Source organism: Trematomus bernacchii, unplaced genomic scaffold, assembly GCF_902827165.1.
Source record: "Trematomus bernacchii unplaced genomic scaffold, fTreBer1.1, whole genome shotgun sequence".
NCBI classification, from domain to species: Eukaryota; Metazoa; Chordata; class Actinopteri; order Perciformes; family Nototheniidae; genus Trematomus; species Trematomus bernacchii.
Window position 1 is genome coordinate 7076645 of NW_022987513.1, and position 19028 is coordinate 7095672.

General features: G+C 42.3%; 1 protein-coding gene across 2 annotated transcripts in view; it reads left to right on the forward strand.

Moving 5' to 3' along the window:
- The window catches only part of cltca (clathrin, heavy chain a (Hc)), a 36938-nt gene that overhangs the window by 16300 nt on the left and 1610 nt on the right, over positions 1-19028 (forward strand). For both annotated transcript variants that reach the window (XM_034114003.1, XM_034114011.1), the window contains 26 exons: positions 2-270; positions 450-611; positions 717-830; positions 1522-1695; positions 3917-4114; positions 4714-4914; positions 6441-6593; positions 6877-6999; positions 7598-7735; positions 7831-7995; positions 8112-8292; positions 8892-9055; positions 10370-10495; positions 10586-10728; positions 11072-11306; positions 11411-11533; positions 12217-12362; positions 12452-12635; positions 12722-12914; positions 13811-13968; positions 14261-14533; positions 14622-14939; positions 15531-15662; positions 16786-16896; positions 16986-17156; positions 17238-17459. In XM_034114003.1, coding sequence (XP_033969894.1) covers positions 2-270; positions 450-611; positions 717-830; positions 1522-1695; positions 3917-4114; positions 4714-4914; positions 6441-6593; positions 6877-6999; positions 7598-7735; positions 7831-7995; positions 8112-8292; positions 8892-9055; positions 10370-10495; positions 10586-10728; positions 11072-11306; positions 11411-11533; positions 12217-12362; positions 12452-12635; positions 12722-12914; positions 13811-13968; positions 14261-14533; positions 14622-14939; positions 15531-15662; positions 16786-16896; positions 16986-17156; positions 17238-17459 — 4577 coding nt within the window. The remainder of the gene's footprint in view (position 1; positions 271-449; positions 612-716; positions 831-1521; positions 1696-3916; positions 4115-4713; positions 4915-6440; positions 6594-6876; positions 7000-7597; positions 7736-7830; positions 7996-8111; positions 8293-8891; positions 9056-10369; positions 10496-10585; positions 10729-11071; positions 11307-11410; positions 11534-12216; positions 12363-12451; positions 12636-12721; positions 12915-13810; positions 13969-14260; positions 14534-14621; positions 14940-15530; positions 15663-16785; positions 16897-16985; positions 17157-17237; positions 17460-19028) is intronic.

Genomic DNA, 19028 nt, shown 5'->3' on the forward strand with positions numbered 1-19028 from the left:
GCCTCCAAAACCCTTCAGATCTTCAACATCGAGATGAAGAGCAAGATGAAGGCGCACACCATGACGGACGATGTTACCTTCTGGAAGTGGATCTCCCTTAACACAGTCGCACTTGTGACTGATAATGCCGTCTACCACTGGAGCATGGAGGGCGACTCACAGCCTGTGAAAGTCTTCGACCGCCACTCCAGCCTGGCAGGCTGTCAGATCATCAACTACCGCACGGACGCCAAGCAGAAATGGCTCCTGCTCATCGGCATCTCAGCCCAGGTAAATTAAGTTTTGTAAGTTAGAGCTCAAGCCTGCCTTCGTCACGGGGAAAATACAGGCGATAACCTATGTGCATTGATAAGTAACCATAGATACTAAGTAGCTTTCATTTGGTGCACTAGTCTGATTTATACATGTTTTATATTAATGTGTTTTGATCTGTTTTTTTGTTTTTTTAGCAAAATCGGGTTGTTGGAGCCATGCAGCTCTACTCCGTTGACAGAAAGGTTTCCCAGCCCATCGAAGGCCATGCTGCCAGCTTTGCCCAGTTCAAGATGGAGGGGAACACAGAGGAGTCAACTTTGTTCTGCTTCGCTGTCCGAGGCCAGGCTGGAGGAAAGGTGACTGGTGTTAATGACATATTAAGAGAAACATATTTGTAATTTCATTGGCATTCTCAATGCAAAACCTGCATTTGTTTCTCATGGATGTTCTTTTCAACACAGTTGCACATCATTGAAGTGGGGACCCCACCAACTGGCAACCAGCCATTTCCAAAGAAAGCAGTGGATGTGTTCTTCCCTCCAGAAGCCCAGAACGACTTCCCTGTGGCCATGCAGGTAATTAGCTTGAACTCATTTGAACACAACCTATATAGCATACTAGGGCTGTTACAATATCACATTCTTACTACTCAATTGTCTTGGCAAAAAAGTTGTCTATTATTTTAGAAATTGAATTTGTGTGTAGGGCATTACGGGAGGGACACTAAGCGAGAACCGAAATAAACGTAAATGGGTATATTGCAACACCCCTAAATGCACCAACCCTTTGTCTTGCAAAGGCAGTTGTCAAACGCATAAGGTTATTGGTATTGTTGCTATCTGCAATGAAGAACACAAGCTAGTTCCACACTCTGCTTCTTAGCTCCTTCTGCGTCTTGATTATATGATCAGAAAGGCTATGCTCGCTAATGTCGGCCTCCATTTTTCATTCATTTGTGTAGTGGTAGGTCAACAGGGCAGTCAAAAGGTCAAACTGTTAGTGATTTTTAAGAATGCACTCTGTTGGACCACACTGCAATTTCTTTAGGTACTTCAGTTTATTCCTCTGTGTTTATGCACTGTACATTATGTCCAACAGGGCATTCAAAAATAATTGTTATTTCTCATGTTCAAGTTTCAAATGAAAAGTGACAGCCTATGCCCAGATAAGGGTATATCAGTAGGCTGACAAAGCATAATAGACGAGTAGAGTGTGTTGTTTTTCTAACATAACGTGATTTACAGACATAATTTCTTTTTTAAACAGATAAGCTCCAAGCAAGATGTGGTTTTCCTCATTACCAAATATGGCTACATTCACTTGTATGACTTGGAGACGGGTACCTGCATCTACATGAACCGCATCAGCGGGGAGACCATCTTTGTGACTGCTCCACATGAGGCCACCGCAGGAATCATCGGGGTCAACAGGAAGGGACAGGTAAGAAGGACCCCTGTGCTCTTTTCTAAGTGTAAATTAAATCTATGGGAAAGTTTTGTTAATGTCAAAGTAGAAATGTGCTGATAAAAATGAATCTCTTAACACACAGCCACAACAGAACCACTTTATTATGTAACTGTCATCAGTCATCACATAAACAGACAATCTGACACACGGCAATGAATGTAAACGATCAGTTGTGTCATGGGGTACTAACGACAACTCCTTGTTTGTCTGTTGTCATCAGGCAAGCTCAGACTTTGCCAGAAGGCATTATAAATAATCCAAGGTGTAGGGTTTCACACAGAGAGGGGAGAGGGATGTTTCTCATTGCTTTTGTTTGAGTTGAACCAGAGAGGAGAATAGGATCCAGCCAGCTAATGAATAATGTTCCAGCCAGGCCACACACCACATGAATAATTGAGTGAAGGGAGGAAAGCTGATCTGAAGCAGTGACAAACACGCTGTATGGCGGCTCAGCGAAGTGCGTATGCGTGTGTACATCACATGCACACAAACGCATTGATGCTGTGATCGGAGAGATAATAGGCAACGGTCCTGAGTGGGTTGGCTATAAACAATAATTATAACTCGATTCTAATTATACGTTACTACAATGATTTCCCCATACATTTCTTTATTCTTGCTGCCGTCTATGGCCACAAGTGGCATAAGAAAATAAAGTGATTTTTATCTAATGCTGTCTTAATATGTTGCCGGCTGTGTGGTTCCTACTACTGAAAAGGTTCAGCATGATATAAAGGCTGACATTTACATTTAAGTCAAGTTATAGATGACTATGTGTGTAGTGAAAGTTCATAAGCAAAATAACTCAAAGTAAACCCCCTACAAAACATAACACAGATTAGACTAAAACACTCCACTATTCTCGATACCCAATTGAATACTAGTTCCAAAAGTGAATCAATAAATCCCATTTCCTAAACATACTCAGTTGTTTTATTTTAGGTGGTCGCATAGGTCATAACACAACCACCTACTTTTCTCCTGTTTTTATTTGTTATACGCAAGTGTCTGATTACAATATTTCCAACTCTACAGAATGATTGCTTCCAAGCTGTCCTTGTACTTGTCAGCTAATGTATATATTTATGGGAGCTAAATAAATGCAGGGCAAAACTGCTACTCACACACCCCACCGGGACAGAAAGGGGAAATTAAATGGAATAAGCAGGAGAGAAAAAGGGCCCACTACCCATCAGCAGCACATGATGTGAAGTGGGAGGCACAGCCTGGTGCCCTCAATCCTCTTAGTGCTAGTCATCCAATCACAACCTCCACCTTATCTTCCACGTCTGCAGCATGGCAGAGACGTGCGAGGTCTGCCCTGCAGTTCCACTAGTCTGTGTGTGTGTGTGTTTGTGTCTGGGCCAGTGCATCACTCGATACGACAGCTCGTATGTCCTCCGACTCTTGGCGCTCTCTTGTTGAGAACAGTAGCTGTATCCTCCCTGACTGATGAGAACACAGAATCTCCACTACAGGATTGTTTTACTCCGTCTTTCTGTCCATTTTTAAGTTCAACACCCTCCAATTAGGCCACCCACTTTAAGTGACTCTGCTTTAGTAGCAGGAAGAATGAGGTGTAGTCACCCGTGTTAAAGGCAGGGGCACTGACCTGCTGTGCTTGTTTGTAGAGGGGCCGACAGTGGATGTCTTTTTCCTTCAACCCCCCCTCCGCCTTCCTTCCACCCAGCTCTTTTCATTCCACTCGTTCTCCTTTCTGTCTCTGTTGCCAGACGGCTCACAAAAGCCATGCGTTACACTGACCCACTAATAACACATTTGCATTCAGCAGCCACAACCCAAGGCCAGAGAGTGTTTAAACGGAGATTAGTGCTATTGCCCACAGTTATATTCAGCTGAGCTTGCCCACTCTGATAATTACTGGCACAGGAACTGAATAAGAATTGTGCAAATTTGTCAGTGTTTTCTAGATTATTCAAATATGAGTAAAAAGCCATCTGTCTGTATCAGCTTAGCTTTAATTCGGAGAATTGATAAGGAGTTTGTTGCTACGAATCTGTACTTTGACTTTTGCTTCGACTAACTACTATAGACAGACTTTTGAAAACAGAAAACCATCATATGTATGTAAACCGAAAGCCTTTTACAAAAGATTAAACCAGGCATGATTATGGTGTATTTCTTGTCTCTTGTGTACTGTACTTCAGCATTCTCTATTTTGCCGGCATCACAGGTGCTCTCAGTGTGTGTGGAAGAGGAAAACATCATCCCCTACATCACTAACGTGCTCCAGAATCCAGATCTGGCTCTCCGCTTGGCTGTCCGCAACAACCTCGCTGGTGGAGAAGAGCTCTTTGCACGCAAGTTCAACAACCTGTTTGCCGCCGGTACCTACTCTGAGGCTGCCAAGGTTGCTGCAAACGCACCAAAGGTATGCATACTGTGGGCATGGGGCCAATCAACATCTGTTGACAGTCTAAACAAAAGTCAATTTTAGGTGAGACAGTCGATTTTGAGAGACTTTGTGCTTCCATAGCATTTCTTCTTTCAGACTTGTGGAAAGAAAACATTCAAAAATCACATTTAGGTGTTTATTTGACTTACTTTTACATTTGAATGGTGGTATCCACCAGTTACTTTGTTTACCCTACTTACCTGTAGTGTCTTGAAAACTTTATGGAGTTTTGCAACACGTATCTTTAAAGGTCCTTTTCTCAGACTGATTGATCCAAAATGTATCCAAATTAGCATAATTGTATAAATCAATGTCTTATTTGCATATTTAAACATGATATATCCGTAAAATGTTTAACACAAAAAATAAAGCTGTTAATATAATTAATATTCTGGGTAAGTTTCATGTTGATATCTATTGTTACAAATGTCAACCTATAGAGTCTCCCCATACGATGCAGATGGTTGTATTTATTTCAGCGCTATAGTAATGGATTGCGTTCTATTTTCCACTTGTTTTGCCTTCTATCACACGTCAGATCTCTTCTCACAGTCAGTTGACCTTTCCCCTCTCAGGGTATCCTGCGGACCCCAGACACCATCCGTCGCTTTCAGGGCGTTCCCACCCAGCCGGGGCAGACCTCCCCCCTGCTGCAGTACTTCGGCATCCTGTTGGACCAGGGCCAGCTCAACAAGTTTGAGTCCCTGGAGCTCTGCAGGCCGGTCCTCCAGCAGGGGCGCAAGCAGCTCCTGGAGAAGTGGCTGAAGGAAGACAAGGTACTGTAGATCTCCATCTCAGCCTCCACTCACAGGAAGCGGCTCTTCCTGATCTTCCAGTTAGTTTACATGACTCTCCTTTTATAATAGATCATGTGGGAACATCTGTTATGCAAGGAATGTGTAGAGTTGCACACATGCCCCTTTCACACCAACGCAACTCCGGTTCAAGCTCCGTGCTAGAGCTTTTCTGGTTCAGAACCGGTTCTTCGGTTTAGCGCCGGCTCTTTTCACACCGCTCAGAGCCCGACTGGTGCTGCCGCTGCTGCGTCATGACGTCACAGTTTACGTCGCTGAGTTTCTCCCCAACGCCGGAGCTCACCTCACAACAACGGGCCGGGGACTGCGTTGCTTTTAATCATACGAAGCCCGATTAAATTAAATAACGACTTCTCCAACCTTATACTTTTCTCCAGAGTGCCGTGGTTCATTGTTTATTAATGTGTTTCAGCGGCATTTACCGACCGCTGCAGTGCTGGCCGGCTGCTCTTCAACGGGAGTGTATTCTCCCGTTAGCTCCGGGTTAGCTCACACGGCTCTAAAGTATTCACTGTCTGACTGTCACACAAGCAGCTGATACATATCCCCAGTTCCCCTTAAGTGAATGTGTGTCAGTCTGAATTGACGCTGTTTGGTGTCAGTCTGAATTGACGCTGTTTGGCATCACAACGCTGTTATGAAAGTTTCTCTGGTATAACATGGGTGATGTTAGCATAGCAACCGAAGCTAAACTGACTACTTGCTAAGCAGTTTTCTACAGGCACTTTTTACCGACGTATTTTTCATTATGATTCTACTTGTGATAGTCGGACATGACAACCTGTGCAGCCCATGTATTGATTCCATCCGATAGCTGCTATAATAACAAACAAAACGTCTGCCTGCTCTCCACAATGATCAATAACAGCGAACGGATGGTCAAAGTAAGGTACAAATAAACAGAATCACACGAAGCCTGTTTAGTGTTGCCTGACTTTATAAAGTGTGTTTTTTTAACAAGTGTGTGGTTGCGTTCTAGTCACTTTGCTCAGCACTACTGCTTGTTACAACTTTTATTTGCCGTACTCGCCTTAAGTGTTAGCTCAGGTTAATCTCGCCCCCCTCCGACGTAAGCGTGACGTATGCGGTTCTTGCTTCTAGACGGACAACTTTTTGGTGCTCGAAACGAACCGGATTCCGGAGCTATGACGCTGCTCCGCTGCGGTGTGAACAGGAAAACCCGGTGCTTTTCAAGCACCGGCCCTGAAACACCGTTGGTGTGAAAGGGGTATTAGAAACTGTAGATTTGGGTGGTTCAAAGCTGCCTTAATGGTAAACAAGACAAATCTGAGATCTATTTGAATTGTCAGTACTTTTGTATGTGTTTTATCTGTCATACATTTTCTATCTTTACATTTATAAAATGCAAGTACAAAGACAACAAATAAAAAAACGAATAAAACCACAATAAAAGAATATCACTATATGCTTGTTTAAAATGGTCCTGAATTAGTCGCATTTTTGATGTTAGTTTTCCTGCCTTTCAGTTGGAATGCTCGGAGGAGCTGGGTGACCTGGTGAAGGCAGTGGATCCCACGTTGGCTCTCAGTGTCTACCTGAGGGCCAACGTCCCCAACAAAGTCATCCAGTGCTTCGCAGAGACTGGTCAGTTCCCCAAGATCGTCCTGTACGCCAAGAAGGTACGTCTCACTGGCTAACATTATATTTGAGCTCTAAAATATTTAATAATTATGAAATTATGAAATTCATGGCCATTAAAGGAGAGGCATACCATATACAAAAAATAGTTTAAAACAGTTTTCCATAAACTTTATTGCAAATGGTTTCATGATTTAATGAACTCATATTTCTAAATGAAGTATAATACACGTTATGCCTTCGTCTTTGTCAAATAAATGTATTGATTTAACCGTAGCATTGAAACTTGTATTGTAATGTAGATGTTTCTTTTTTGTGTCCCAGGTGGGCTACACTCCAGACTGGATCTTTCTGCTCAGGAATGTGATGCGGATCAACCCAGAACAAGGCCTGCAGTTTGCCCAGATGCTGGTTCAGGATGAGGAGCCGCTGGCCGACATCACACAGGTCAGAGGAGGGAAACACGAATATTCAGTGATCCATCAGGAATACATGGGTTTTTAATCTCTGCTTTTTTTATCATATTATTAAAGAGGGGAATAGTTCTGTTACAGCATTACATAGATGTGTGCCTTGCTGCAAATAAAGATAAACATTGTGACCTTCCTACTTCCCAAGTTTTGCTGTTAACAAATATAGCCACAACTTTCTCAAAACTGGACAAAGTGTTTGACTGCGTCACACTCCATGTCAACATCTTGGAACTTTAGCTATCGTATAGAGAAAATGCACCTCTTTCTTCCCCTCCTGCCACTGCGTACACTGCAGTGCCAATGTCAACTGCTGACACAGCTCTCTGTGTTTCCTTAAGTGCTATACTAGCATTTCACAAGAATTAAACACAATTAATTGGATACTTCGATCTTTGCAATAGGGAATGTGTTGTATTATTAAACTTTCTCTTTTCCTTCTAAGCAACTTTTAACTAGCCTTCAATTAGCTTTAAAAAAGTGTTTTCTAAGTGTCCTTCTGTTTTAGCAGCTAGCCAAGCATGGTCTATCTTCCTCTCTTGAGTGCTCTCCTGTGTGTTTCCATGTGTGTACAGATTGTGGATGTCTTCATGGAGTACAACCTGATCCAGCAGTGCACCTCGTTCCTCCTGGACGCTCTGAAGAACAACAGACCCTCAGAAGGACCACTGCAGACTCGCCTGCTGGAGATGAACCTCATGCATGCTCCACAGGTGCACACATTTATACATACATTACCCAAGGAAGCTATAGAGCTGGGTTGCATTTATTTTTCAAACCTCTTTCCCGCTTCATGTCATGTCCGCAGGTTGCTGATGCTATCCTGGGCAACCAGATGTTCACCAACTACGATCGTCCACACATCGCCCAGCTGTGTGAGAAGGCTGGACTCCTTCAAAGAGCGCTGGAGCACTACACCGACCTGTACGACATCAAGCGCGCCGTGGTGCACACACACCTGCTCAACCCAGAGGTAGGCTTTAACCACTGACATTTTCATTGCTTATTGTGAAATGTTTCCTCCAATCCATGGTAATGTAGATATTGTTGCACAACCTATACGTTAAAGTAATACTCCTCTACCTCCAGTGGCTGGTGAACTACTTTGGCTCCCTGTCGGTGGAGGACTCTCTGGAGTGCCTCAGGGCCATGCTGTCCGCCAACATCCGCCAGAACCTGCAGATCTGTGTCCAGGTGGCTTCCAAGTACCACGAACAGCTCACCACACAGTCCCTCACTGAGCTCTTTGAGTCCTTCAAGAGCTTTGAAGGTAAGATCCAAAACTTTTAAGACGCAAAGCATAGAAAAGAAGCCAATACAATCCCTAAAATATGTTTTGTACAACAGGGGTATTGACCCTCAATATCCTTGTATCCAGGGGAGACATCAGAGTGCCACTGGACTTGTTTTTCCTGTTGTATTTATGCAGCCATTCCCTCCTGCCTATGTACCTGGATATATGTCCCCAAACATCATTAGACAAGTAGGCCAGAGCAGATGCAGAACAATCAATAGATACAAACTAGCCGGGGTGGTGGAGTTCACCTCAACTATTACTGGATCAATGAACATAAGGGTGTAATGTGTAATACCTGGCCACATGCCCCAAATATAGGGGGCAGCATTTTATCCCCCTTCTACCGGGTTCAAACTATCTGAAACGGTAAATATCTCTGCAAGACAAGACACAAAATTGTTATCTCTTCATCATTCTGTACATTTTTTACCAGATTTGGGAAAAAGCAAAACTGTAGTCATTGTGCGTCTGTTATATATTCCAGGATGCATCACTCAGTCCATAGTCCTGTCATTTGGATCAGTGAAGCTATAGGAGCTGTATCTAAAGATATGTGACTGTGTCTCTACCAGGTCTGTTCTACTTCCTGGGCTCTATTGTTAACTTCAGTCAGGACGCTGAAGTTCACTTCAAATACATCCAGGCCGCCTGCAAGACCGGCCAGATCAAAGAGGTGGAGAGGATCTGCAGAGAGAGCAACTGCTACGACCCGGAGCGCGTCAAGAACTTCCTTAAGGTAACGCCCACATTTAACTTGTACTTTTTTCACTCTCTCTCCCTTGTACATTGTATCTTTCTGAACCCGATCTGCATTTTTTATTTATTTTTTAATCCAGACTGAACAATAACAGTTTTTCCAACTTTTATACCATATTGGTCTTGAGTCAAAACACTTAAGTGTTGACATTTGAAAGCACAGAAGAAGAATTTATAACACTGTTTTTGAAGTGCCGAGTTTGTCTCTATCATAATGCATGCTATTGAAAGGAAATCTTGCATATTAACATTTTGACCAGACCAGAACATCATAACTGTCACTAGCAGATCCGCAGCAGTCAATTATCTTTTGTGCTTTTCTTCTGTTGTCTTTGGGATGGCAGGACATGTATCAGGTAAATCTGGCCTACCACACAGTGCAGGATTCCTCCCCTTTTTTTTTGCTTTCACCCCTTCCCCTGAACTTCAGCCTCAGGATTGAAACTGGGATTTGTATGTAGGCAGGCGTGTATGCTCATACACCACCATGCATACACCCATACTACATAGCTTTATGTAGTCCTAGTCATTCAGTGGATGTTTTGTGTGTTATTGCAGTTATTGGTGAACAAATTAGGGTCTTGCACTCCATTATTGAAGACGCCCAAGGTGTCTGTGTGTATAGTGTGTAGTCCCGTATTTGGACAAAGGATTAGCTTTAAGTGCTGTGTAGTGTTGACCATACAACTGCATTCAGTAAGAAATAGAGATGCACCAATGACCAGCTACACACACAGGGTTTACCGACGACTTTCTTTGCCTGATTTAGCCACTTTTCAGACCCTGCATTTTCTGTGAAGAAAAACAAAGTAAAAAATAATAATGAAGGAAACAAAATTGGAAATCTACATTCTTTCCAACAAATCTGAATTTTGGAAAATGAAATTGAAATTGGTGCATCTCTATTAGGATAACTACTTTGGATTACTTCATTCTATTATGAATATGTTTTTCTTCCTTGACTTCGTGTCTGTGAAACACACTTTGCAATGTTATGTCCATTTGTTGTAGTGACAAACCTTTTATCTTCCTCCCCATTGATATTGCATTACATATGTTATTAGAATCACTTACGGAAAATGATATCTCAAATTTCATTTTCAGTGACTCTGATAAATGTCTTACTTACAGCCATTAACAACACCTGTCAAAAAATAAATCTGTATTCTATAAAAAAAATGACACGTGCAGTGGTAGAAGATCAGCCCTGTTGGTTGATGTTTTGTGGGTTTAATGTCTGTTGTGTTACCTTTCTGAATCTGTCCTCATTCTTTCCACTATGTGAAACCAACAGGAAGCCAAACTCACCGACCAGCTGCCACTCATCATCGTCTGTGACCGCTTTGACTTTGTCCACGACCTGGTGCTCTACCTGTACCGCAACAACCTGCAGAAGTACATCGAGATCTATGTTCAGAAGGTAAGACTCAACAAGAAGCAACTTCTCTAAATTAAAACCCTGCATTCAAGGAATCATTTCATGTGATCTATGGTTGAATTTGTGTCTCAGGTGAATCCCAGCCGCCTGCCTGTTGTGGTCGGTGGTCTCCTGGATGTTGACTGCTCAGAGGATGTCATCAAGAGTCTGATCCTGGTCGTCAGGGGACAGTTCTCTACCGATGAACTGGTCGCTGAGGTGGAAAAGAGGAACAGGTAATGCACTATTCCACATACATGCCTCTTAATGTAAAATAATAGAAAATGTTGTCTTCCCAGATAAAGGTGAAGTTTTGATTTCAATTTAGAAAAGGTAGTAGACAGTTGTTTCAGCTCTGTCAGATACACCAGATGATTGAGTATCCTACATTTGGACGACTTTTCTATCAATGACAATTTATCTTTGTAATACAGTAATTAAAAGGGGAATCTGGGACCTATTCAAGTCTACAGATCTGCACATGAAGAACTTTGTCCGTCTAGTACCTTGTCCTTTGTCCCTGTCTGAGATGTCGTGTGAGCATTCAGAGAAATTCCTGACATTCCTTTCCTCTTCCAGACTGAAGCTGCTGCTGCCCTGGCTGGAGTCTCGTATCCACGAAGGCTGTGAGGAGCCCGCCACCCACAATGCCCTGGCTAAGATCTACATCGACAGCAACAACAACCCTGAACGCTTCCTGAGGGAAAACCCCTTCTACGACAGCCGTGTGGTGGGAAAGTACTGCGAGAAGAGAGACCCCCACCTGGCCTGTGTGGCCTACGAGAGAGGACAGTGTGACCAGGAGCTGATCAATGTGAGGATGATGATGATTTGTACTTGCATCTCACCTTTTGTATCTTAATCTCTCCGTTTCAGTTCACCTTCCTTTTTTTTAACCTTTACTTCTTTTAATGTCAGGTCTGCAATGAGAACTCCCTGTTCAAGAGCTTGTCTCGCTACCTGGTGCGCCGCAAAGACCCTGACCTGTGGGCCAGCGTGCTGCTGGAGACCAACCCCTTCAGAAGACCACTCATTGACCAGGTGAAGTACAGGTCCTTTGAGATCATTTGCTGTAACTAACTGTTGCTTCTTTAAAACTGGCTTCACACAAAAGGAGTTTTCAGCCGATTTATCCTGGATCCCCCCCCCCCCCCTTGGCATGGTATTTGGCTCCTTAGTTGGTACTGATATTCAGCTACGGTTATCTGGTAATTTGATGAGCTTACAACCTGATCAAGTCTTAAATCTCCTGGATTGTTTGAAGTCATTAAGGCCACCTCGATGCAATTTTACACATGTGTGGGAGTTTTAATATCGATAATTACTTTCCAAAATCTAATGAGACCTCCAGGAGTAGCTATTTGTGTTGTTAAGCAACGTTAAACCTTCTAGACCTTACAGCTAATGTTAGCTAGCACACAATGACCCCTCAAGTTCTTGCGGAAGAATGAACAACCCGTGTTGGACGGTCTCCCCAACCATTTTCTCATCCAGACTCTAGCCTGCTGCTTTTTATCTTCACTACAAAGCTCTCCTATAGAGTCAGTTTAGAGTTTCTGCTTTCCCATTAGCTAAAGTACTCCCTCTGGCAATAAAATCTTAATTGTATCCTGTAGTTGCGCCGTTATTTAAAATCTTACTCTACTGTGAGTATGTTTTGAGATCTCAAAGGAAGCACATCTGTGAAGTTTCGCAACTTTAGCCTCTGCTCCCCCGCCCTTCAGGTGGTGCAGACAGCGCTGTCAGAGACCCAGGACCCAGAGGAGGTGTCCGTCACAGTCAAGGCCTTCATGACCGCAGACCTGCCCAACGAGCTCATCGAGCTGCTGGAGAAGATTGTGCTGGACAACTCTGTCTTCAGTGAACACAGGTGTTTATTTGTAACTGATTGTGTTAAGATGTATCATTTCAAATTGAGATGGCAAAGGGTGCTAAGCGTTCCATGTCTTTTTCCCACAGAAATCTGCAGAACCTGCTGATCCTAACCGCAATCAAAGCCGACCGTACCCGAGTGATGGAGTACATCAGCAGGCTAGACAACTATGACGCCCCCGACATCGCTAACATCGCCATCAGCAACGAGCTCTTCGAGGAGGCCTTCGCCATCTTCAAGAAGTTTGATGTTAACACCTCCGCTGTGCAGGTCAGTCATCAGATCTTGAGCAGGTACACTGATCCCTGATTGCCTGAACAAGTCCTCACTGTCTTTCTTTGCCTTTTTGTACCCAGGTGCTGATCGAACATATTGGCAACCTGGACCGGGCCTATGAGTTTGCGGAGCGCTGCAATGAGCCTGCCGTGTGGAGCCAGCTGGCTAAGGCTCAGCTCCAGAAGGACCTGGTTAAAGAGGCCATCGACTCCTACATCAAAGCCGACGATCCCTCTGCATACATGGAGGTGGTGCAGGCTGCTGATAAGAGCGGTAAGGAGACTTAAAAACAGAAAAGAGAGGGGGAAAAGCACCACATATTTTTTCCAGTTGTTAAGGCCTTTTTCTGCCGATGACAAAGGGCTTTTAAAAACAACAACTTATTGAGGGAAACGAGACTACCATACTTGCTGAACATCGGCAGCTGTTGTTTGTTTGCCAGTTCCACTTCGATTGAAAGCAATCAATATGAATCAAATCAGATGGGTTGTGTTGAGTTTGTTGTTTTTTCTTCAAGAAGTATCTGCTGATAGTCGCAGCCAATGCAGCAAATCTTTATTGAAACTGCACAATATCAGCATAAAATACAGTTGATGCAGTGTCGCACATCCTTAAATAAATAAACACATTTTATTGCCATAGTAGATATATTAGTGGCACAAAGAAGGGGCTCATATATTTAACCACAGACCAGTAGCAACACTCCACCTTCATCCCCCTGTGACTTAACTCCCCACAGTTTATAGTTTTTAAGGGTATGATTTTCTTTGTCAAATACAGAGCCTATATATCATATTAGATTATTCATAAATGGGATATTAAGATATACTTATTGATTCTAAATTGGGACATTGTTTTAATACAGCAGAATGCTAACAAGGCATTGCCCATCAAATTAATATAAAATACAAACATAAATATTAATTAAAAAAGAGATATGTCCATAAAGTAAAGCTATATTTGTAAATTGAGCATCTAAGCTATATAAAGATATGTATACAATATAAGTAAAGTACTTAATAAATTAAAGTTAAAAGATACAACAAAAAAATACACTAATCGAATACAAATGGATTACTATTGACAATAAATGAAAATAATCAAAAAAAAAGAAACATTATTATTTAGAAACCCAACATTAACTTTTGATCTCTGTCCATGTGTTTCAGGAAACTGGGAGGACCTGGTGAAATTCCTGCAGATGGCTCGTAAGAAGGCCCGCGAGTCCTACGTGGAGACAGAGCTCATCTTTGCCTTGGCCAAGACCAACCGCCTGGCAGAACTGGAGGAGTTCATCAACGGACCCAACAACGCCCACATCCAACAGGTTAGCACTGCCCTGTCAGGTCAGACATGGAAGGCTATCATTTCAGTTTTAATATTGAGGTGTATTACTCTTCTCAGCTATTCTAGTTGTTTTATAATAAAGTGCAATGTTATCATTCATTGTTTTTTAAGTTCACTCCTCTCTGCGCTGTTGGGTCAAAAATGTAGTAATTTTCAACTGCCTGCTAACTATTGCGTTACACTGTACTTTAATCTACACCGTGAGAGTTTAGTGCAGTGTTCTCATGCATTGTTAACTTATGAACTGTATTGTTGTTTTTCCTGTTCTCTAGGTGGGTGACCGCTGCTACGACGAGAAAATGTACGATGCCGCGAAACTTCTCTACAACAACGTCTCCAACTTCGGTCGTCTGGCTTCGACTCTGGTGCACCTCGGGGAGTACCAGGCCGCTGTGGACGGCGCCCGCAAGGCCAACAGCACCCGCACCTGGAAGGAGGTGTGCTTCGCCTGCGTGGACGGAAAGGAGTTCCGACTGGCCCAGATGTGCGGTCTCCACATCGTGGTGCACGCTGACGAGCTGGAGGAGCTCATCAACTACTACCAGGTAAGATGGAAGGCATTTATTTTCATTCTAATTTCTACTTGGCCTTGATTCACACATCTAACTCATCATTCTATTTGTTCTTTCCCAGGACCGCGCTTACTTTGAGGAGCTGATCACCATGCTGGAGGCCGCCCTGGGCCTGGAGCGCGCTCACATGGGGATGTTCACGGAGCTCGCCATCCTGTACTCCAAGTTCAAGCCGCAGAAGATGAGGGAGCACCTGGAGCTCTTCTGGTCCAGAGTGAACATCCCGAAGGTCCTGAGAGCAGCGGAGCAGGCGCACCTGTGGGCCGAGCTGGTCTTCCTGTACGACAAGTACGAGGAGTTCGACAACGCCATCATCACCATGATGAACCACCCCACAGACGCCTGGAAGGAGGGCCAGTTCAAAGACATTATCACCAAGGTGCTGTTGGATTTGTTGTCAAAACTAGGATTATGTTTATTTAACATCATTATATTGTTATTTTCATGTTGACGTCTTGTAGTAACCCCTATGGCGAAGGATGATATTTGACATACTGCCTACAAATATTTCAAATTCTGGTTCTCTGATTAAAAATCCTATTATGTTTTCCCTAAATTATCCTAAAAAGTATTGCAAAATAATCATAATGCCTAATATTGCAATATATTTCCCCCTCCAATGTTAATGCTAATCACGGTTATATTAGTTTTGAATTTTTATATTTGTTTTTATTTCATTTAACTTTTGACTTTCCAATTGTGTGTTTGATCATTTGGTTTTATTTGTACAGAAGGTTGTAGGTTTATATTAAGTTTTGCAGTCATTTTAGTTAGAGCCAGTTATATTGTCTCTGTAGTATGTAGCTACAAATATTTACAACATATTTTGTTGGAATATGGCTATAATGTTTAAATCGTTGACTGAAATGCATGCTGGTACTGGATGAAGTATTTTAGTTTCAGTTTTGTTTTACGATAAGACCCCTGTTGCTAATTATTGTTTCTAATAACATCCCTCTGCTCCCTGCAGGTGGCCAACGTGGAGCTGTACTACAAAGCCACACAGTTCTATCTGGAGTTCAAGCCCTTGTTACTGAATGATTTGCTCATAGTGCTTTCCCCCAGACTGGACCACTCCCGTGCCGTCAACTTCTTCAGCAAGGTAACCAATAAGACTTCACAGTGTTTCAAAACTGTTTTCATGCTTGGCTGAGGTGAAAAAGGGAAGAAATGCCAGATGAAGACATCAGATCTGTGTGGACAAATACTTTAATGTTGCTTAAATTAATACATGAAAGAAACAACCTACAACATGTTCCCATCAAGTTTTCACAAGATTGAATGGCACTCTTTTAATAAAATCTTGTTCTTAGCAATAATTGAATGACACCTTACAGTAGGGCTGTGCAATTAATCGTATTTTAATCGTAATTACGATTTTGGCCTGCCACAATTACGAAAACAACATAATCGAAAAAAACGAATATTTTGCTTTGCTTGGTTGTGACAGTGCACTGCAACATATTTGATCTAATTTGTTTGTATTTATCATATTTATATATGTTTAGTAGCTTGTTGAAGTGCGCTCCAAAATATTTGTTGATCTTGTTTATTGGTATTTATTATTTTTGATATTATTTATTTAAATGTAGATATAAATGTATCATTTATTTTTGTATTGGTTTTTCAGTTGAATTATACGTTCAGGGAAATCAACAGTTAAAAAGATACTGTTCAAATTAGGATTTGTATTTAAAAGTTCAATAAATGGATGTTTTCAAAGTCAATGAATAATCGTATTTAATAATCGTGATATCAATTAAATGACCAAAATAATCGTGATTATGATTTTTGCCATAATCGCACAGCCCTACCTTACAGTAACATTAGCATCATTATCGCCATGCACCCCATTCCTACTTTTTACATACCGGCATTAGATGTTAGGGCTGTCCTCGACTGAAAATCGTCTTAGTTTTCTGACATTCGAATGATTTAATCAGTTAGCGGATTTAATCACCAGATCTTTAAAAAACCGTGACAAAGAATCATGCAAAAGCACCACCTGAAATCTTGTGTTTACTAGAGATGTGCTCATCATTTCTTGGAAAGAGGCATTCAAAAAACTTGACAAAACAAATAGTTAACAAATAGGCGGCCCTATTGGACGGAAAAGATGCCTTCTGCGTTCTTTCGCAGATTCTCTGGACATTCTGTATAAATGTGTGCTTGATTAGAATGGAAGCTTGGCTAGTGAGCTGATGAGTGTGCATGTGTGTCTACAGGTGAAACAGCTGCCTCTGGTCAAACCCTACATGCGGTCAGTACAGAGCCACAACAACAAATCAGTCAATGAAGCACTTAACAACCTCTTCATCACAGAGGAGGACTATCTGGTAAGAGATCCTTCAACAGTGTTTGATCTTTTTATTTCCTAAATGTCCTTCTTTGACTAAATAATCTTCTCCTTTCCCTTCACACTCAGGCACTGAGGACATCAATAGACGCCTACGACAACTTTGACAACATCTCCCTGGCCCAGCGCCTGGAGAAGCACGAGCTGATCGAGTTCAGACGGATCGCTGCGTACCTCTTCAAGGGCAACAACCGCTGGAAACAGAGTGTGGAGCTGTGCAAGAAGGACAAGCTCTACAAGGTGCTTTTTCTTTCTTCACCAATGGGTCTCTAACACTGTTTAGAACCTCCCTGACCCCTTTGTGTGCTGCCTTGTCTGCAGGACGCCATGCAGTACGCGTCGGAGTCGAAGGACGTGGAGCTGGCCGAGGAGCTGCTGTCCTGGTTCCTGCAGGAGGACAAGAAGGAGTGTTTCGCCGCCTGCCTGTTCTCCTGCTACGACCTGCTGCGGCCCGACGTGGTGATGGAGACCGCCTGGAGGCACAACCTCATGGACTTCTCTATGCCATACTTCATTCAGGTCATGAGGGAGTACCTCAGCAAGGTGGGTCACATGTTTTTCAGGAGGAATATTTTGATTTGAATGTCAGTGCATCAAAGCAATACACACAAACGTGGTTTATTTTACTTTGTTTTTATGCAGATTCATGCAGGTTACCTCATGGGGGGATTGTAAAAGTCAATACTTTTATAGTCTAAGCTTGGTTTTAATTGTTAAGACAGTGCAGTCAAGTATAGGGATGCTGATTAGTCCGTTTTAATTGATTACTTGCAAAAACATCAGATTTGTATTGTGCTGCATCTATTATTCCAACTAAGAAATGAATTGATCAATTATAATCCTACCATAATTGTTTGGGTACTTTGACTTTCTTGAGTCTGATCTATAAAACCATCTTCATTTCATAGACCATCTTTTGGAAACAAACTGAATTATTTCAGTATTAAAAAAAATATGAAGATAGCATTGTTTATCTATGACTTAAATGACAGTGGAAAGTATTGAATTGACATACTCAAATTATTTTCCAGGGAAATATTTGTAATGTCTCCTTCATGCTGCACCTCTTCTCTTCCAGGTTGATGCAGTTAAGGAACAGGTGAAAGCTAAATGCTCTGTTTTTGATCTCAAAGTGTTGAGCTCGGGCTTTGAGTGTGCATGGTTTTAGCTACACTCTCACTTTGACACAGTCAGAGAGACACCTTAAGGCTGACATTAGACCTGTTTAGGAACTTTATAGATATGTAGTGCCTCGCACTGCATACATGCCAATCCAGTCAGGGCATGCATGGAAATCCAACTGGCTTCAGGATTGGATAGTAATAGATGTGTTGTGGATGAGTAACACGTTGGGGACAGGATGTCAGGTTTTAAGAACAGAAACACTCTGAGAAGAGGTCACACTGTTTAACCTGCTAAATGAATGTGTTTGACACAGTTGAGAAATGTCCTATAAAATATAGGACTTATAATATTATAAATGTCCTTTGTGTATGACAAAAACAGTATTTTTTTTTGATTTTATTTACCAAATTTAGCGCTAAAATTGCTTGTATTTTGACATTTTATAGAGCTTTAATTGCGAAAGGCCTCATCTTAATGATATTATCTGAGGGGGTCTGCTGAAGTGAAATTGGTCTATCGAAACAGGAAGTTTCTCAATGACAACCTGAGATGTTGTTTTGAAGTCGGATTGTTTTTTTTAATTAAGTGTGACTTGTTTTTTCCCACAACTGAAAACACAGCTCATAAGCGACACATGCTCGCCCATTTATTAATGTCACTATGAGGAGGGAGTGAGAGAAGCAACACTTTTGACACATTTCTTTTTATGTTCTAGCTATAGCTATTTTCAACATGGCACGTAGAGCAAGCAGAGTATATTTGACACATCCTTCATAATCCATTCTCAGATATCGACACTGCACAGTATGAGTTGTATGTTTTTGTGAATCACCTGGTCATATGAATAAAGCATGCATAGAAACGTCTCTTGCTGATACGTAGCAGCAGGCTGTTTATGTGCCTGGCTTCCTGTAGAAAGGCTGGAGCTATGGAGAGCACCTGACCTGAGACCCCCCCCCCCCCCCCCCCCCCCCCCTCCTGCCAAAC